This window comes from Filicampus tigris, chromosome 6, assembly GCF_054856515.1.
Source record: "Filicampus tigris isolate MCC_2025a chromosome 6, RoL_Ftig_1.0, whole genome shotgun sequence".
Taxonomy (NCBI): domain Eukaryota; kingdom Metazoa; phylum Chordata; class Actinopteri; order Syngnathiformes; family Syngnathidae; genus Filicampus; species Filicampus tigris.
Genome location: NC_141222.1, coordinates 12,230,741 through 12,249,543, shown reverse-complemented (window position 1 = coordinate 12,249,543; position 18,803 = coordinate 12,230,741). Strand labels below are relative to the sequence as shown.

The 18,803-nt window shown below is 42.7% G+C and overlaps 2 protein-coding genes across 2 annotated transcripts; one reads left to right on the top strand and one right to left on the bottom strand.

Annotated features, from left to right (window-relative positions):
• Positions 1-1,477: 1,477 nt before the first annotated feature.
• taf5l (TAF5-like RNA polymerase II, p300/CBP-associated factor (PCAF)-associated factor) lies at positions 1,478-10,395 on the bottom strand. Its single transcript, XM_086034251.1, has 6 exons — positions 10,198-10,395; positions 8,199-8,343; positions 7,599-7,703; positions 5,918-6,264; positions 4,539-4,952; positions 1,478-3,691 (listed from the first exon to the last, which is right to left on the bottom strand). The coding sequence occupies exons 2-6, from the start codon at positions 8,338-8,340 to the stop codon at positions 2,894-2,896; spliced, it is 1,806 nt and encodes a 601-aa protein (XP_085890377.1). The 5' UTR covers positions 8,341-8,343; positions 10,198-10,395; the 3' UTR covers positions 1,478-2,893.
• Positions 9,408-17,333, top strand: gde1 (glycerophosphodiester phosphodiesterase 1). Its single transcript, XM_086034252.1, has 7 exons — positions 9,408-9,567; positions 12,133-12,414; positions 14,251-14,426; positions 14,874-14,979; positions 15,244-15,336; positions 16,030-16,241; positions 16,325-17,333. Exons 1-7 carry the CDS (start codon positions 9,484-9,486, stop codon positions 16,470-16,472), a joined length of 1,101 nt encoding a protein of 366 aa, XP_085890378.1. The 5' UTR covers positions 9,408-9,483; the 3' UTR covers positions 16,473-17,333.
• Positions 17,334-18,803: the final 1,470 nt, after the last annotated feature.

The following is an 18,803-nucleotide window of genomic DNA, read 5'->3' as shown; positions in this document are numbered from 1 at the left end:
AAAAACAAACAAAAAAAACAATCAAAGTGGATTAAAAATTCGTCTCCCCACACGTTCATGGACAATTTCAGAAACTGACAGAGGGAAGCAAAGAGCAAGGTGAATGAAAAACATTGTTTGCTTGCATGAATGAATGGATGGATGAATGGAGGAGCCAATCAAATACAAATAATGATACATTCCAGACCCACCCGAATCAGCAATAAGGGATGTGCAGAACATATTGTCCAGGCGGACGATGCGTGTGAGAGAAGTGAAAGTCGATTCTGTACTTCTCATCAGCAACCTCAGGCCAAGTAGCTGCAGCAACTGATTATTCAGCTGCACGCCTGTACGACACACAATGTACATTAGAGGACTATCTGTGTATGGTGTAAGATGAATATTAGCTGGATATGTGCATTTATATGTTGACTCACTGTTTTAGTTCTAGTTGAACTTGGCTCAATGTTCACATTAGACGTGCACTTGCGCCGCAGCTTTGGGTTAGTCATTTTGACCTATTTTAATCTTTGACGTGTTATTAGTCTGCGTATATAGATATAAGATGCTCCCGGCTTCTTTACCTTTCCTAATTATGTATATATTTCATTACCATGGTGCAATTTAATGGTATTAAACAATATATAAATAGTTACAAGAATATGTTCTATGCAAACCCACTAGTTGAAACAAGGCATTCTGATAAATATTGTGTTTGTGGAATAAGATTTAATCCACCCGTTTTTAGCCATTTTTTCACTTCTGTTGACTGAAAATGACATCACAACTGCTCAGAGGTAACGTCCAATCACGGCTGACCTGTTTTCTGAAGCCCAGCCGTGATTGGAGCAATTGTGGTGTCATTTTCAGTCGGCAGAAATGACGAAATGGCCGTCCCCTGAAATGGCTAAAAAGGGGTGGATTTTGCTGTTTAACTCACATTCCACAAACGCAATATTAATCAGAATGCAGTGTTTCAACTAGTGGGCCTGCTGGGAACATAGTCTTGGCTTGGTTGATTTCCCCTTTAACTACGGCGTCCCAGTCAATTTGACGGTTCTACTTAATAACCAAGTGAAAATGGACTCGGACTAACAGTCTAACTAGTGTTGGACTTTAGGCCCGCTTAGCACAAGCCATAGACCCTACAGTAACAAAATCTATACAAGAAAATCAGGCGGATTTCAGAAATACAAGCAGTGTGTGTAAGATGTGCAATAATCCTCATTCCTAGCGTTCTAATCATATTTCAGAAATGTTAAGACACCGGGGACACTCTTGACTCATGTCTTAAAATGTGTCTCCTTTGTCTCTGCTGTTAATGTACAGGTTGGTGCATTTTTGTTTGTCTCTGCTCGCTAGCACCCCCATGTACTGACAGTCACAAAGTGGAATCACTTCTTACTTATGTCATGTGATTTATTTTAATTTGAGGCCACGAGAGGCAACAAACAAAAGTTCACTGAGAAACTTCAGAGGTGACGACAAGCATCCGAACCATCCAAACGAGAAACTTTATATTAAAAAAAACAAAAACATCCAAAAAGTGTGCTTCATTCCAGCCCTGGCAAAGCAGCAAGTTACAAAAATACACTTTGATATTTACACTTCTTGTGTGGGTGTCTGAAGTGCTGAAAATAGACCAAAACCAACGGAGAGACGTTTGTCTCCTGAAAACAATGGACAGAACTAAAGAACATTTACATCAGTGATTCCCAACACGTGAGCTCTGAGCGCCGCCAGCAATTATCCAATTTGACTTCATTAACTCTGACAATTATTTCGTCGAGTACAAATAACGCATCCATAAAATGACAGGCAGAACAATTAATAACAAGCTCTTCCACTAAATGGCAGAAGGTGCAATTAATCTGTTGACCCAACTAACCTTGTGTTTCACCATTTTATTTTTGACGCTCTGACAACATGTCAAGGGAGGACTTTAGCTGCTACGGCAAGCGAACCACTTGAGTTTTATGTTTATTTTACAATTGTTTTTTTTCCCCCCTTGATCATGTGACCATCCTGACAATTCAACAATGTGTCAAGGGAGGACTTAGCTGTATTGGGAAGAATGTTAAAGCAGAACTCAAGGCAAAAAAAATGTCCTTGTAATATCCTCTATGTGCCCCACCAGTCTCACTCAACGCAGTATTGTGATTGATATTCGTTGGTGGAATAAGAATGAAGTAAATTCATAGATCCCCATTCATCAATCTCACGGTGCCCTCTGCTGTAGGTGAGTGCCCTCGGGCGAGACAAAACCCTGAAAAAGCAGGTGAACTGTGAAGTGCACAATACGAGCCCGAGTGCACTTTGACGACAGTTCCGATATGCAGCACAGGGCGAAGGGACAGCTGCTTTACAAGGACGTGAAGCATCGTGAAGCAAATGTAGTATTCACTAAACAATTGCTTGTTTTTTGCCTTGTTCGCACGAATATCACAACGATACACAAATATTTAAAGCAAGGACTCAGCTGCTCTGGCAAGAATATTAAACAGTAACAGTAATTAAACAGTACACATTTCACAATTGCTTGTTTTAACAACACAGAGCGAAGGGGAAAATCCACCTTGTCCTCTGGGTAGGGCTGAGCAATTTGTCGAAATTTAATTACAAATAGCATTATTACATGCCACAATTTTAGCAACAAAATTGGCATAATTGTAAAAAATGGTTTATTAATATTATATTTATATCCATGTTCATACTTGGATTTATACATTTGCACCTTTTTTATTTTATTTATTTTGTTTCAAAGAAATGTATTTGTCTTTATATTTTTTACGTTTTAACATTTTCTTGTTTTGTACCCAAAAATAAATGATCGTCCGAATAATCGTGATTTCGATTATCACCCAAATAAATCGTGATTATTATTTTTTTCCATAATTGAGCAGCCCTCCCTCTAGGCTTCGGTTTTATCCCGCGCGCTGCCCGTCACCAGCAGCAGGTTGCAGGCCATGAACTGCACGTTGAGCACGTTGCTGGTGTTCCCGGCGTACGAGCCCACCAGCTCGGCGGACGAGCCGTCGGGCGGCGCGGCGCCGTGGGCGCTGCGCACGTCCCACACCCGCACCGTGTTGTCGGTGGACGAGGACGCCACCAGGCTGCTGTCGGGACTGAAGGACAGGCCGGTGACGCTGTCGGCGTGGCCCCGCAGGTCCTTGAAGAGCGCCCCCGAGGCCAGGTCCCACAGCTTGACGCGTTGGTCCTCGCCGCCCGACGCCAAGTACTTGCCGTTGGGCGAGAACGCCAGCGCCAGCACGGGCCCGCGGTGGCCGGTGAAGAGGCGCACCGACGCCCCCTGCTGCGTGCTCCACAACCGCACCGTCTTGTCGCTGGAGCCGGTGGCCAGGTAGTTGGAGTTGGGGTGGAAGCGGACGCAGTCCACGTCGGCCAAGTGCCCGGCGTAGACGCGCAGCGGGTACGTGCGCGAGAAGGTCCAGAGGCGGGCGGTGCGGTCGTGGGAGCCGCTGGCGAAGTAGAGGCTGCACGGGCTCACGTCCACGTCCCACACCGGGTAGGCGTGGCCCTGGTAGAGCGCCGTGTTGGTGAAGCTGCCCAGGTCCCAATAGCGCACGCTGGTGTCCTCCGAGCAAGACAGCAAGCCCGAGCTGTCCGTCAGGAAGGCGGTCCGGAACACGGGGCCGCTGTGGCCGCGCAGCATCTTGATCTCGCTGCCCGACGCGTCCTCCTCATCCATCTGAGTAGGACGGTAGAACAACATACAGTAGCATCAAAAGTTAAATACAAGTGGACTGGGGGCACAAATTACTTGGTTATGTACTTTATATATTTGAAATAATAAAACAAATATACAATTTACATTTGAAATGTTATTTAATTCAATAAATGAAAATGTTACATAAAGACTGAACATTTTGTATGATATTAAATGATTGGTTAATTTAGTTACTGTAAAGCATAAAAAAAATATTGGTAAAACATTTTTTGTTATCATTGTTTAAACAAAAGGTTACTGTATTGTAAATAATATGAGAAATATGAGATGAGCAAAATAAGCAGTTCCACATTTTTTTTACATGTTCAAATTGTATTTCTTAACCCATGTGTTGATTTCATTTGTAAATGATGAATTGGTTAAATACACAAGATTACGTAGACATTAGCATTTTGCAATTTATTTGTGAATAAATTAAATCACAAGTTACAATTTCTTTTTAACATAAACGTTTAATTTCTTTATTTTAAAAATAAAAAATAAATTAGTAGAATCACTTAACATGTATTTTTTTTAATTAAATTGATTCATTTATTTATTGCAAATATTTGTAAATACACAATTTTACAGTGACATTTATTTATTAAATGATTGCTCTTTTGGTCAATGAAATTGAAAAAGCAGATTAAGAGAGTTTTATTCGAGCATATTTTAAAAACCTACTTATATACCATTATGTTTCTTCATTTATTATTGGTTTTCTTGTATTAACAGAGGCATACCAACAATTTTGTCAATGTGCATACAAGCAACATTTACATTTACTTGATGCTGTGAACCAAGTCACGCCTTTGCATGAAGTACTCACATCCTCCTCCAGGACGTCGCAGGCCAGGCGTACCCGAGACACATCGGTCACGTGCGGCTTGGCCTTGAGTTTGCGCGCGCGGAGGCTCCACAGCTTGACGGCGGAGTTGTCGAAGCCGGCGGCCAGCAGGCGGCTGTCTGGCGACACCTCGGCGGTGTTGAGCAGCTGCTCCGTGTGCTGGAAGGCGTAGAAGCAGACGGTGGTGAGCGAGGGCGGACCCTCGCGGACCTTCTTGATGCAGTCGCGCAGCGCCTCCAGGGCCGCCTCGTTTTGCGGGGCGCCCGCCGGCAGCTGCTCAACCGCCGCCTCGCCGCCACCCGCTCCCGCCCAGGTGCAGTTGGGGGCGCCGGTGGACGGGGCGGTCCCGACCGCGGCCCCGTAAAGCTGGTAGTCGGTTCGCCTGGAGGCGCTCACCTATGGGAAGCAGTTTAGCGTATTTATTCCAAATCCATCTTAAAACGGAAGTCAACCCAAACATATTTTTTTCAAGAATATGTTCCCAGCAGGCCCAATCGTTGAAACATGGCATTCTGATTAATTTTGCGTTTGTGGAATATAAGTTAAGCAGCAAAATGCACTCGTTCTTAGCCATCCCTGGGGGCGGCCATTTTGTCTTCTGTCGACTGAAAATGACATCACAACTGCTCACAACGACCAATCACGGCTGACCTGTTTTCTGAATCTGAGCCGTGATTGGTCGTTGTGAGCAGTTGTGATGTCATTTTCGGTCGACAGAAGACAAGATGGCCGCCCCCAGAGATGGCTAAAAATGAATGGATTAACACTTATTCCACAGGCGCAATATTTATCAGAATGCCTTGTTTCAACTAGTGGGCTTGCATAGAACATATTCTAGAAAAAAAAAATGTTTGCATTGACTTCCCCTTTAAATGCACATGTACTGCACTGCACTAGTACCAAGACTATTATAGTTAACCAAAACTAACAAAATAACTAAAACTGCAATGGAAAAAACATTTTGTTAGCGAAATAAAATTCAACAAAAACGATAACTAAAACTACATCTCACGTATATAGAACTAACTAAAACTAATAATAATTCTAAAATGTCCTTTGTTTTAGTCAATTTATAATAATTTTAAACATGAGCTAGCTTTCAAGCCTTCATCTCACTGTTTTTATTTCAGTATTGCTGTAATAAGTATTGCCCCCTCCATCCCCCCCGCACAAACACAAACAGCTGTAGTGGTTCGCCAAACCTGATGACGGTAAACCATGATAACCGCAACGGATAGGACATCACGCCACTATGTGCACTACGTTAGCACTACCTCGCACCTCAATCTCCTCGTGCACCAAAAGGTCTTACTATTGAGGGACAAATGTCAAAGTTCATGCAACAGCTTTTCCACACTCACCTCCAGCTGCAGGTGCGTGCCGAGGACTCTGCAGATGGCGCCATTGTCGTCGCTCTGCAGGTAGCGCAGCAGGTAGTCGTGGGCGCCCTCGCTGAGGCGCACCACGTACTTGTGCTCCAGGAAGGCGCTGAGCCGCGGGCTGGCCGCCACGTCCTGAGCGCTGAGGACATGGCGCAGCTGCTCCACGGTGGCGCGCTGATCGCCATCCTGCAGGAAGGCGGCGTGGAAGCGTGCGTAGAAGCCGTCCACCGCCGACTTGAGGCCACAGCGCACCATGTCCAGATGGAGGTAGACGAAGAGCGGGTAGAGGATTACGCTCACTTCCTTGGCCCACGAGATCTCGGCTTCTGCACCGCCAGACAAATTACAAGTTCAACTTCCGGGTCGAGGTAACACTGTACACTTGTTTATGAAACAATTATCTAGGGCTGCAACTGACGATTATTCTAATAATCGATTAATCTGTTGATTATTTGATGAATCGTACTTTGGAAAAAAAAAAAAAAAAAAAACAGAAGTGCAACGATTGACAACTAATTGATTATTAAATAAATTGATAATTATTTTGGGTAGTTGATTAGATTCCTTTTTTATTTTAAAACTGGCCAAATCCTCAGAATCGCAATTTCACAACAGTAAAGACTCTCCGATTTCTGTAGTCCTCCATGAAAGCAGGCTGATTATCGTGGTGTTGAAACCAAATCAAACATTTGCTTGAACAATGATCAACATTTTTCCCTATTTTTCAACATGGTACCGACAAAACCAGCAAATTCCAACACAAAGATAACACTACAACATTTTTTTTGTCTTTCGTGCACCAAAGATATTTAAATGGTTTCTGGGTCATTTTGGGCTGCCGAGTCCAGAAATGACAACCGTTTCTTTGAATAGGGTATCGATATTTTTGACAATCACCCACTAATAAATGTGCTTTGGCAGTTTAGGAAATGTATTCGTTCGTTCGCTTGTGCTTTGACGTCACCTGTATTGGCATTTGTTTACTGCTAATGTTAGGGAATTGTCTGAATTATTGCTTGATTTTCACAAGAAACATAATTCGCATACATAAGGCTCTCTGCAATTGCCATCTTTCACAATATCGCATCAAAAAATGAAAGAATACTGTATGAACATGCTTGAAAAGACAGATACAGCCTCATAAAATTTGGAGCATAAAGGGCATGTTCTTAGAACGTAAACAAATAATCACAAAAACGAGAGCCAATTTGGAAAAAACAATGTCATTTTCGGATTCAGCAACATCAAAATACCCGAAAACCATCAAAACTTGAAATGTCTGTTGACTAGTGTAGTCAGTCCACTTTCATGGAGGATTACAGAAATTGGATAAAATGTATTATTTCGAAGCTGAAACTCTGAGCATCTGAGAAATTTAAATTAAATTAAAAAAATCTATCAAACGATTCATGAATTTTCAAAGATAATTAGCGATTCATTTGATAATCGATTAGTTGTTGAATGATCGTTGCACCTATACCATTTTAACACTCTAACCTTTATTTTGAATTCTTAGTATTCCTTTTGGCGACATGTTTGTTACAAGACAATGGGAGTGCAAACACGTGCTCACTTTTGCAGCTTTGGGGTCATTCCAAGTGTCACCAAGAGCGGTAACAAGCGTGCGCAAAGCCTACGATAAGCATGTGGAATGTCCTACCTGACAGGAAGCAGCGCAGCCTGGCATACTGTAACTCGTATTGCTGCGGGTCAGACTGGCACGGCGCCGCCGACACCACGTTGGCGCACCCCGACTCGCTCTGGACTGCACACGCGCACACACACACACACACGGAAATTTGTATTTACCTTATTCACCCTGGGATGTGGTTGAAAAAAATCTTGCTGATGCTAATGGCACAATACCATCACGTGTATATTCGGATGCATTTCAATAACTAAGAGACTGAGAATTCTTTAAAAAAAGGCTTATCTGCTTTCCCGGATGTAAAGGTTGAAATAGCAACAGAGCTCATGGCTCCAGTGGTGGAAAAACGGCAATACGCCCACAGTCAAAATGGGTTAATGTACCAAATATTCAGTATTTTGTTTAAAAATAAAATAGCCTGTGTTCAATTTTAAAAAAACGCACTTTTTGGTTCCCCAAATATTTCACAAAGGGACATTTTAGAGTGTAATTTTAATACTGTGACAGTGCGATATTGTTGCTCATGGTTATCATATCGTCAGAATCTAATATCAGCCCATACCTAGTGTGTACTATATTCTTTTTTTATTTATTTGTTTATTTTTTGCTTACCAGTGAGGCTGGCAGCCATCTCCTCGGCCGTCTGGAAGAGTTTGGTGGTTTTCAGGGAGCCGTCAGCCGAGTCCACATACTGCCTCCGCTTGAGGTACTGAGCCACGGCGTACTGGATCTGCTCCGTGCGGACCCTCTTCATGACCTGCCGGCAAAACACCTGACGCTTAGGATCACGGCTGCATCGGTTTGAGGATGCAAAGGATTCCGTTCCAGTCCAGTAGCAGACCGTAAAGATCGATCCGTGGTCTATGCCGGGTGTCAGTGATAGTGTCATCTAGAACATTCTGTTCTCATCCAACGGACGCCATTCGTCACGCACGTGACAGAACAAAATGAAACTACAAACGTGGACAAAATTGTTTGTAGCCCTCTATTAATGAAAGAAAAGCCCACAATAGTCACAGAAATCACTTGAATCTGACAAAAGCAATATGTGAAAATTAACCAATGGAAATCAAACATGGCTTTTCAATCATGTCTTTTGTCACTGCAATTAAACGTTTTTTTTGCAACTTTCGACATCTGCACCTCTCAGCAGGGTTTTTGTCCCGCACTTCATGAGCAAACTGCCCCAGTTGTCTCAGGTTCGAAGGGTACTTTCTCCAGACTGCATGTTCCAGCTCCTTCCAGAGATGTTCAATAGGATTTAAGTCAGGGTTCATAGAAGCAGAATAGTCCAAAGTTTTTGCTCTTTGCCACTTTTCTTAGCTGTGTTTTGGGCCATGTCTGAAAGTTTTTCTCGTCTGTCCCGAGGACATTCTCCCAGAAGCGTTGTGTCCTTGTCAACATGCAGTTTGGCAAATTCCAGTCTCGCTTTCATTATGGTTTATTTTCAAGATTGGTGTCCTCCTTGGTCGTCTCTCTTGTAGTCCACGTTGGCTCAAACAATGGCTATGTTTACCTGCAGCCGATAAACCATTTAAAATCAAAATATTGGTATTATTTGAGTTTTTAAGAGCCATGTAAACGCACACAATAACAATAATATGCCCTTATTCGGGTTTTTAAAATTCCAAATATCATGGCTGAGTTACTCCTTATCTAACCCGAATATGCGCGCATGTACACGTCAATCGGAATATCCCGATTGCACGGGACACTCTGTGCATGCTCAACTGCAAGGAATCTTGGTCTTTGTAGTAACACGAAGTGCATCCTCGCCGTAGCGAGTCTAACTTCAATACGATGATTCCTTTGCGGTGTTTTTGCAGTATTTTCTGTCTCTACAGCAAAAATGACAGTGTGTATACAGACAAATAGATATATGTGTGTATAAATCCGTATGTCTGGCGCGCAACTCGCTGGAAATACACAAGCGGTGGCACACTTTTGGAACGTGAAGGAAAACGACTGCTTTCTTCCTGTGGTATGTGACATGAATATCATGTTTTAGTGACGATAGCAAGTAGCCAGCGGAAATGACGCCTATTTGCGTCACAACGTCCGTGTGGCGCCATTTCAACAGGTTTATTCATATGCGGTCGTACCTCCACTCACGCATGTAAACATTTTTTTTTAAATGTTTCAGAATACTGGTGTACCTTGACTTTGGAGTTCACCTTGAATGTTTCTCGAGGTTGTTTGGGGCTCTTTGGTTACCATTCGAGGTTGTTTGGGGCTCTTTGGTTACCATTCGAATTATCAGTCTTTTCAAATTTTCATCAGTTTTATTTCTTTATTCCAGCTCTTTCCGGTGGTCTTGTTAGGAAAAAAAAGATTTTGTTGTCACGTCCCTACAGGAATGTTTAATACTTTTGATAACAGCAATGTTACAGACCTTTGAAAAACTAAGTTGTGGCTACACCGACAGGAACGCAGACAGCTAACACCTGGACGTAGAGGACACTAATGCGTCCTTTCCGTGTCAAGTATAACTAAATGGTGTGAAATACGGCGTCGAAGTAGAGTCGTCGCAAGGATGCCATGTTTCCGTTTTGGTGTGTGATCGAGGAGCATAGCGGGCTTCTTAAAGCACCATTCACCGGCTTCAACTCACTGCATCTCCCTCCGGTTCTCTCAGTTATCCGCGGTTGGTTCCACTCCGGACGGGCTCAGTAGAACAAAGACGGTGAGTTTCTGTTGTACTCCATCTGATCGTTCAGCCTCCATCACACTGCCGGTCCTTCTTGTTCACCGGCTGCTACCGTTACACAAAACGTCAAGACTCACTACCGACACCCTTTGACTGGAGTGTGGATCGCAATGTGTTCTGGATATGGTGACCAAATCCTGCTTGACTAGAATTTATGACGCCACCGGCGGCCCTCTTACGTTCCCAAACGTTAAACACCGCCTAACTTGAATATGTTGATTTATCCGCGGTGTTTTCACGTTATTTTCTGTCTCTACGGCAAAAACGAAACTGTCTATGGTTGTTGTCAGTTGGGCCAAAAAGTCTAATGACAAGCACTAAATGCACTTTTCATCAGTTATTTTTTTTCTTTTAAAGATCTCTTATAAGATATACCTCTGAGTCTGCATCATGGTCAAAAGCATCTACAATGAAATGAAAGCAAAGTCAATAAGGACAAAATTCTCTGCCAAATGTTAAACTAACCTCTTGAGGGCACAATTCACAGTATTGACATAATATAATCTGACTGGTTCATGCAAACAGTAAAGTTGGTTGTTTGAGAGGCTCTCATTACGCCATAGAGGGATCCTCGTGTAAACTAAGTGCTGATAACAATGTTTTTGGCAAAACCAAACATAAGTTGTCAGTAACAGTAAGACGGCTGCCCTCCAGTTGGGCATGAGAAAAATAAAATATTTAAATAATGACTCGATTTAACGGGCTCACAAATTTGAAATTGTAGGGACGGAAGCAAGTTCTATAATACAATATGATGAGTGGCACTGTTATTTAGCATTCGCAGGTCATGACCCCCAGGGTGAGGCGCTGTCTGAAGCAAACACCGGTGTTCTGCCAAATTCTCCTACCCCACGGGTAGAAGGACATTTTGGCAGAACACTGAGTCAAGTACCGACTTAGGTGTTGTCTTGGGTTCTTTTAAAAATAAAGATCACTGTTCTCTTCTGCGCTACCACAGCCGCCTTGATCATCTGCCTGCGCAAAACTTTTTATGTGCATTGCACAGGCATAGTCTGCCCTCTAGTGGTTCAACACATGTAATACCATGGATTATGCCACAGGAGACTGGATGCCATTTCACTGACTGACAGGAATGAGTCCAGCCTATCTTGTGTGTGTAAAAAGGTGGATAGCAATTTTGTTTTGTTAACTGTTAACATTTAGTACATAATTATCCCTTTTTGGAGGCCTTTTCATTACCTTTTTACCAAAATAATCACTGGAATCTCATTGTTTTTACTTGTACTCCTGCTTAAAAATGTTTTGGGCGTTACTTTTTTCCTGTCCCTTACACATTAAACATTTTCTTAAAATGTTGTATATTCCTCAAATAAATGGATGCTAATATGTTGAACTAAAATGTTCCTATTACGTTTTAACTCAAATTAATTTGTATTTTGAGTGACTTAAAGTATTAATGAATCGTTATTTTTTCCTTCAAATACAATTCAAGCGTGTCTGATATGAACATAGTTTAATTTCCATAAAATTATTTCATTTGCATTTTATTTCAATTTATTAATTAAAATTATGAATTTAGAAACATTTATTTTGATTTGTTCATTTTGAACTTTAAATTAGGAGTTAATAATACATTAATTTCATTGTTTTGTTTTGAACTTTAAAATTGGATTAAAATGTCAAGAAATTGCCCAAGGGGCAGACCCCTCCCAAACAAACTCGGACGTGTTTCTTGTTTGTGATTTTAGCTAGCATTTCCGGACGTGACGTCATCGTGAAACTACCGTCGCGCACTGGGCGGGATTAAAGTCTGTCGTGGAGAGGCGGACCGTTTGGGCCGAGATTATACGTTTTTGACCTCGGCTGCTCTCTCTCAAGCCACCACCGGACCGGGGGGACGACATGCTGCAGCTGGGCGATGAGGTCTCGCTCTACTCGGTCGTCTTCGTGGTGGTCCTGCTGGCCACTCGCAGTCCGGTGTGGTCTGGCGTCCTCACCGGCTGCCTCTACCTCTTCCTGGCCATGTTCCGCTTCCCGCAGCTGCCGGCCGGCCGAGCCCGACAAGTGCTTCACCCGGCCGGATCCGAAAAGGTGTCCGTGGTAGCCCACCGGGGAGGCGGACACGACGCACCGGAAAACACGATAGCGGCCATACGGCTGGTAAGAGCGTAGACTGGGGTTCGGTTCGGGCGGAGGATGTGTCTGATTGACACACACGTCGCCGACACCACATACGGTCCCATCCATGTAATTATCATCTTAAATCCTGATATGTATTATATTGCTGTCTTTCTTTGATGCAGCTGCAGCACACACTTTTTTTTTTTTTAGTGGGGGGGGGGGGGGGTAACCCTTTTACAACCAATACATACATCCATCATCTATACCGCTTATCCTCACAAGGGTCGCGGGGAGTGCTGGAGCCTATCCCAGCACTCTTCGGGCAGTAAGCGGGGGACACCCTGAATTGGTTGCCAGCCAATCGCAGGGCACACAGAGACAAACAAACATCTGCACTCACAATCACACCAAGGAGCAATTTAGAGTGTCCAATTAACCTACCAAGCATGTTTTTGGAATGTGGGAGGAAACCGGAGTACCCGGAGAAAAAACACACAGGGAGAACATGCAAACTGCACACAAGGGGAGGCCGTGGCCGCGATAGAACCCACGACCTCTGAACTATGAGGCGGACGTGCTAAACAGTCGGCCACCGTGCCGCCACAACCAATAAAGTGCAGTGAAATTATAAGATTGTCACACTCCATATTAAAAATATATACTGTACTAAATGATTAAGATGTCACTTGATGGCAAACAAAAAGAGCATATCAGAGAGGGCAAAAGTACTCACTCGTTGTACTTACAGATTGTGTTGATAAAAATAAAGACTAGGAAAAATAGAAAAAAGCAAAGACTCCGAAATCTGCTTTAGCACCAAAATGGATTCAATTATATTTCAATTACAGTAACGCGCACACTTACACACGTTTGCGTTCTTCCTGCTTCTCTACTTGTTAAGTCCCTGGGCCTGAGATGTCAATAACTCAATCAAGAGCTCAGCCACGAATGACTTCACCTATTTACGTATTTTTTTTACATTGTGTTGTCATCTGCCAAAGGTTGGAAAAGGTCAAGATATTTTGACATGGTCAGGAGTAGAAACCCAAAAGTACCGATACTTGTTTTTAAATGCAAGTAGTAAAAGTAAAAAGTCATCAGAAAACATTCAACATTAAAGCAACAATGTTGTTCCGCCAGCAATCATAATCACAATTTTTCCCTCTCATCTATGTGAGGTGCCACAGCTCACATTCATTTATATTTCACAATAACTAAATGTGTAATAAATGTTAAATCATACCTTTAAAAATACTGTCCGCCAAACACCTGAGCTGACGTCTATGATCCTGAAAACGGATTATTTGCTTTCTTAATGTGCTCTAATGATTGTCCGAGCGGGTCGTTAAACTGTTGATAACAGACACGGGAAAACTAACCAGCTAAAAGCACAGAGCGGCAGATTGTCTGCTACACTCTCTTGTTTTCAAGAGTTTTTGTTCCAGATGAAGATACTTTAAATAAAACCACAACCAAGATCTTATTTCTTATCTGAAGATAATCCAGTGCCTTTTAGGGCCCTAGGCAGGACACATTTTGAGGGTGCTGTGTTGAAGAAAGACAGTGACGTATTCATAAAATTAGATACAGTCACATAGAATTTGTATCATCTTTTGAGTGATGTTTCACATGGATTTTGGCCGCCAACATTGTGCGATATCAAGTCATCTTCATCGCAGTGAGGTCCGTTGATCTTGAGCAGCTTTCCAAGACGCTTTTCCTAATTAGAGGTCAGGCTCATTTAGAGCCAAACATTCAACAGAAAAGAAAATGTTTGATTTGAATTTAAATCTAGCTTGATGCGTTATAATTCATTAAATGATCATTATGTCAGCGGTGTGGAATTGATTTTGGATGAATCCTGTCACGCACCAGGCGAGCAAGAACGGGGCCTCCGGAGTTGAACTCGACCTGGAGTTCTCTGCAGACGGGGTCCCAATCCTGATGCATGACGAGAGCGTGGATCGGACCACAAATGGGTCAGGCCCCCTCAGTCAATTAAGATTTGCTGACTTGGGTAAACTGGACGCAGCTGCTAAACATCGACTCAGGTAAAACGGACACATAAATTCACCAATATGCGCTTCTTTTTCTACTTCTTTCCTACAACGTGGGCCTTTGTGTAAGGCCACATGTACGGTATGAGGAGAACTCCACACAGGAGGGCCTGAACTGAGATTCAAACCCAGAACCTCTTGAGTGTGAGGCAGACGTGCTCACCGCTTCGGGTCCTTGCTGCCCGCGTTCATATGAACGTTATTGTTTCAAGATTTTATTCCTTCCAGTTCAGTATTCCACCTGTTGATTTTTGACAGTCAACTCGTTTGTAGGGCCACTGAAAAAAAATGTAATTGTTGTTTAAAAAAAAAAAAAAAAAAAAAGAGTAAGCTTTCATTGATGGCAGTAAAATGGTGTGTCAATGCTAATTTAGGCTAAGCGAGTAAACTGCCACGTTATTGCTTACTGTTTGTTCGAACACCAATATCTTCTATTTTCAGGGACAAGTTTGCTGGTGTGAAGATCCCCACACTGGAGCAGGCAGTGGAGGAATGCATCAAACTGCAGCTCACCATATACTTTGATGTGAAAGGCCATCCAGACGAGGTGCTGTCCAAAACGACGACCGAATGCCGAGTCACGTTTGCACGTTTTAAGCATGTTGGCGGGGTCGTTCTTGTCCCAGCCCTTTTTTCATATCAGTGAGGAATGTCAAGCGGCAGCGGTTGTTTTTGCAGATGGCAATATTCTTGGAAAATTTCAGGAGGGTTTGGGCAGGCGGATAAACAAAATAATGAAATCACAAACTTGCACGCACACGTGCTGGAAATATGAGAGTGATGTATTAAGTGTGGCGTCTTCCCCTGGCAGGCAGCTGCAGCGCTCTCAGCTCTCTACAACAAGCATCCAATCCTGTACAACAGCAGCATTGTCTGCTCCTTCGAGCCCAAGGTCATCTACAAGGTTAGAGGGCATTTCAATATTTAACCTTCAAGTGTTGGGGACTTGATTTTCTTTCCTTTTTTTGAACCCGTCTGCATATCCCGTCCTATTTCTCATCAAAGAGGTTGCTATACAAGCAGTTTTCCGGCTCCTGTTTTGTGTTCAAGTTTGGAAATCTCATGAATCATTTTCTTTGAAACTTTACCCAGCATTCTGTTCAAGTTGCTACTGTCATTTTTTGCAAAAATGAAAATGATTTTTAAAGTCCGATCAGAAAATTTCTCATGCCAAAATATGAGCTACAAGCTTCATATAAACTGCCGTTCAAGTGATTTGAAAAAAAAAAAAAAGCAGCCCTTGCATGTGGGTAAGGACAGCCACATTGGCTGATGTGCTTGCTTTATTGACAGGACAAACCGTCAAACATCCGAATCCAAAATGAGAACACTTGCAAGGAGCTGCTGTCGGCCACAATTCCTGGCCAGACGCTAACCCGGCTCCAGCTCCTTGCATAACTCACTTGGCCACGCCCATTGGGGCACACAGCACGTCCAGTAATTACTTACTAGTTTATTACATTCTCCTTTATGTTGTTATTCAACACCAAACTATTCTTTACGAAACACAAAACTTGTTTTACTGTATTTGTGGTCATGTGATGTTGTTTGTTACATTCTGTAAAATGTTCTCTTCCTCCATCCATTCCCCGCACAGATGAGGCAGACTGACCCGCAGGTGGTCACCGCGTTAACCCACAGGCCCTGGAGCTTGAGCCGCTTTGGTGATGGCTCCCCACGTTACCCGTCACCGTGGAAACACCACTGGCTGACATTAATGGATATCATGTTGGACTGGGCCCACCATCACATGCTGTGGAAGCTCTGCGGCATTTCCGCCTTCCTGGTGCAAAAGAACTTTGTCTCGCAGTGAGTTTGTGTGGCAGAGACACAATCATCGTTCATATTTAGGATTCCAATGTACAAGTATTCTTGTTTTGTTTTTCTTTCAGGGACTATGTGCAATACTGGAGCCAGAGGGGTGTGGAGGTTGTTGCCTGGACCGTAAACAACGGCGTGGAGAAGCAACACTACCAGGAGATTCTGAAAGTCAGCTACATCACAGACAGTCTTGTGGAGGACTGTGACCCGCACTACTGACACTCCCAACATGCACTAGCAAAAAAATCAAACTCCAAACCCCTTTGGTGCCATTCTTTTAGTATGCACACATGTATATGTTTACTTTGTAGACTTCTCACAAAAAATTACAGCTACATTATTGGGTAAGATTATAGGGCATTTTAGGTTCATGCTGAAATTTCACTCGAAAGCTGAATAGCCATCATTTTTGTAAGTATGACCGTAGGCAGGCGATCCCAAGTAGACTTGGGGACATTGTGTGCCATGAGGACGCAGTAAGAGTCCTGTGAAGGTGTGTGGCGTTACACTCCCTCCTGATGGCACGATACCTCCCACTTGGCCAACAGCAGCAATAAAGGCGGCTAAATGTCTGCAATGAAACAACTGGTCGGATCACATGAAACATTCTGATGTTTTATTAAGATGAATATTTTTTTTTTTTTACCTTTGAGATACACATTGACAATACATTTTTCATTGTTTACATACTTGAGGTTATTATGAACGTCACCTCAGAACGTTGCCTCCAATCACACATGCAGCTACACAGTTGATTGCTCTATGGACTGTGAGATGATAAACGGATGTACGGTACGAACAGAGTCAATCCTTCTGTTGTAACGCTGAGACTCTCGCTTTCGGTCAGTGGATTCCGGTGAGCGACCTATATAGTAAGAGATGAGCAGACGTAGTGCTGATATCAGTGTGGATAAGCCTGTCTGAGCCGCTTCTTGATCACGGTGCTCTTCAGCGGCAACCCACAGATGACCCTTGTTTCCTCGAGTTCATCTACAAGGGAAAATCAATGTGCTCTATAGAAAAATGCCATGGTGGAAGATAAAATGACTGCATGTATATCAATAAATGGTATGAATCATATTCCGTGGTGTGATCATTAAAGAAGCCAGTGTTTGTGAAAATATAGTTCAGATGTAAATGTATAAAGTATAGCTAAAAGACTGCAGCATATTAGTTTCCAGTATTTAGCATTTTAAAAGGGACGTCAAGCTGAAAATTTTCTTTACAATAACGTTCTATGCGCACCAACACGAATCTAAACACGTTAACGAACGCATGGCTCACCTGTTTTCTGGGTTTGGTCATGTGATGTTCCCAAGCTGAGCCCTTAGGCACTGTGATGTCGTTTTCAGTCAACAAGTGGCAAAATGGACACACCCTGAGATGGATCAAAATGGGTTGATTTATTTATATTCTGGGGTGCATAGAACATACTATCGGCACTTGGCCGGATTACTTTTGCGACGCTACAACATTAGGACATTTTTTTACTTGACCTGCGCTTTAATTCAATGCAATCACTATTCTCTAGTGCGCAGTGCTTTAATAGGTGAAAGGTAAATTTGCAACCCACCCCTCCTCCCCCCCAAAATTAAGAGGGGTGTGAAGTGACGTCACGGAGGGGGATTGCCCACCTCGCCATTTAAACTCTCTATGGCGGAAATTAAGTAACTTGATTTCAAAATAAAGTTGTTGTTGTTTTTTTCAAACGAGCGCTTAATTCTGTCTGTCAATCTTTTATTAGGGCACATATAGACAGCCATTCGCATTCACTTCGTAAGGCCACAGCTGAGTTTCAAACCAAAAACCTCAGAACTCCATTGCAGACATGCTAAACACTTTCACCATGTTGCCCTACGGTACTTTTATTGTAACTACAGACAAAATAGAATTATTTCCCCAAACTATATGTATATAAAAAAAATGTACCTTGATTGATGAGTTTAATTTGTTCCTTACCCAAGCTTATTACTCAGTTTAGCCAGACATCAAATTCACCTCCCCAATTGAAATTAATTGAATGCCATCAATCTATTCCAGCCCAAAAGCACCATATTTTTATGTACATTTAATAAAGAAAAGAAAGTGTAACCGTCTGTACTGTAGTATTTGGGCGTTGGATGTGTGCCTTTGAGGGATGTGGCCTTGTGTTTGTGTGTTTGACTGTACAGCGCCGAGGACCAAGCGGAACCTCAGAGGGGATCGAGCTTTTTCGGCTGCTGGTCCTTCCCTTTGGAATGACCTCCCATTGGATGTGAGGGAAGCCCCCTCTCTGTCCATTTTTTAAACCCGGTTGAAGACACATTTCTATTCGCTGGCTTTTGATCCCTGAAATGTTCTGCTCTTTTCCAGTGTCTATTGTATAAATAGTGTTTTATTTATTAATTTATTGATTCCACTGGTTGTATTATGGCCTTTTTGTTGTTTGTATGTAAAGTGCTTTGTTACAGCTCCAGCTGTTATGAAATGCGCAATATAAATAAAAATGTATTGTATTGTATTGTAATTATTTGGGGCTTGTTTTATATGGGCAGCAATACATTTCTCTTA

Excerpts from the sequence above, each read along its gene's own strand:
- gde1 (XM_086034252.1), top strand. The coding sequence starts at position 9,484 with ATGTCTGGCGCGCAACTCGCTGGAAATACACAAGCGGTGGCACACTTT. Across the intron at positions 14,427-14,873 it reads GCTGCTAAACATCGACTCAG|GGACAAGTTTGCTGGTGTGA; the intron begins GTAAAACGGACA and ends TTCTATTTTCAG. Across the intron at positions 16,242-16,324 it reads CAAAAGAACTTTGTCTCGCA|GGACTATGTGCAATACTGGA; the intron begins GTGAGTTTGTGT and ends TTTTTCTTTCAG.
- taf5l (XM_086034251.1), bottom strand. The coding sequence starts at position 8,340 with ATGAAGAGGGTCCGCACGGAGCAGATCCAGTACGCCGTGGCTCAGTAC. Across the intron at positions 7,704-8,198 it reads GATGGCTGCCAGCCTCACTG|TCCAGAGCGAGTCGGGGTGC; the intron begins GTAAGCAAAAAA and ends GCGCGTGTGCAG. Across the intron at positions 3,692-4,538 it reads GCGACGTCCTGGAGGAGGAT|ATGGATGAGGAGGACGCGTC; the intron begins GTGAGTACTTCA and ends CGTCCTACTCAG.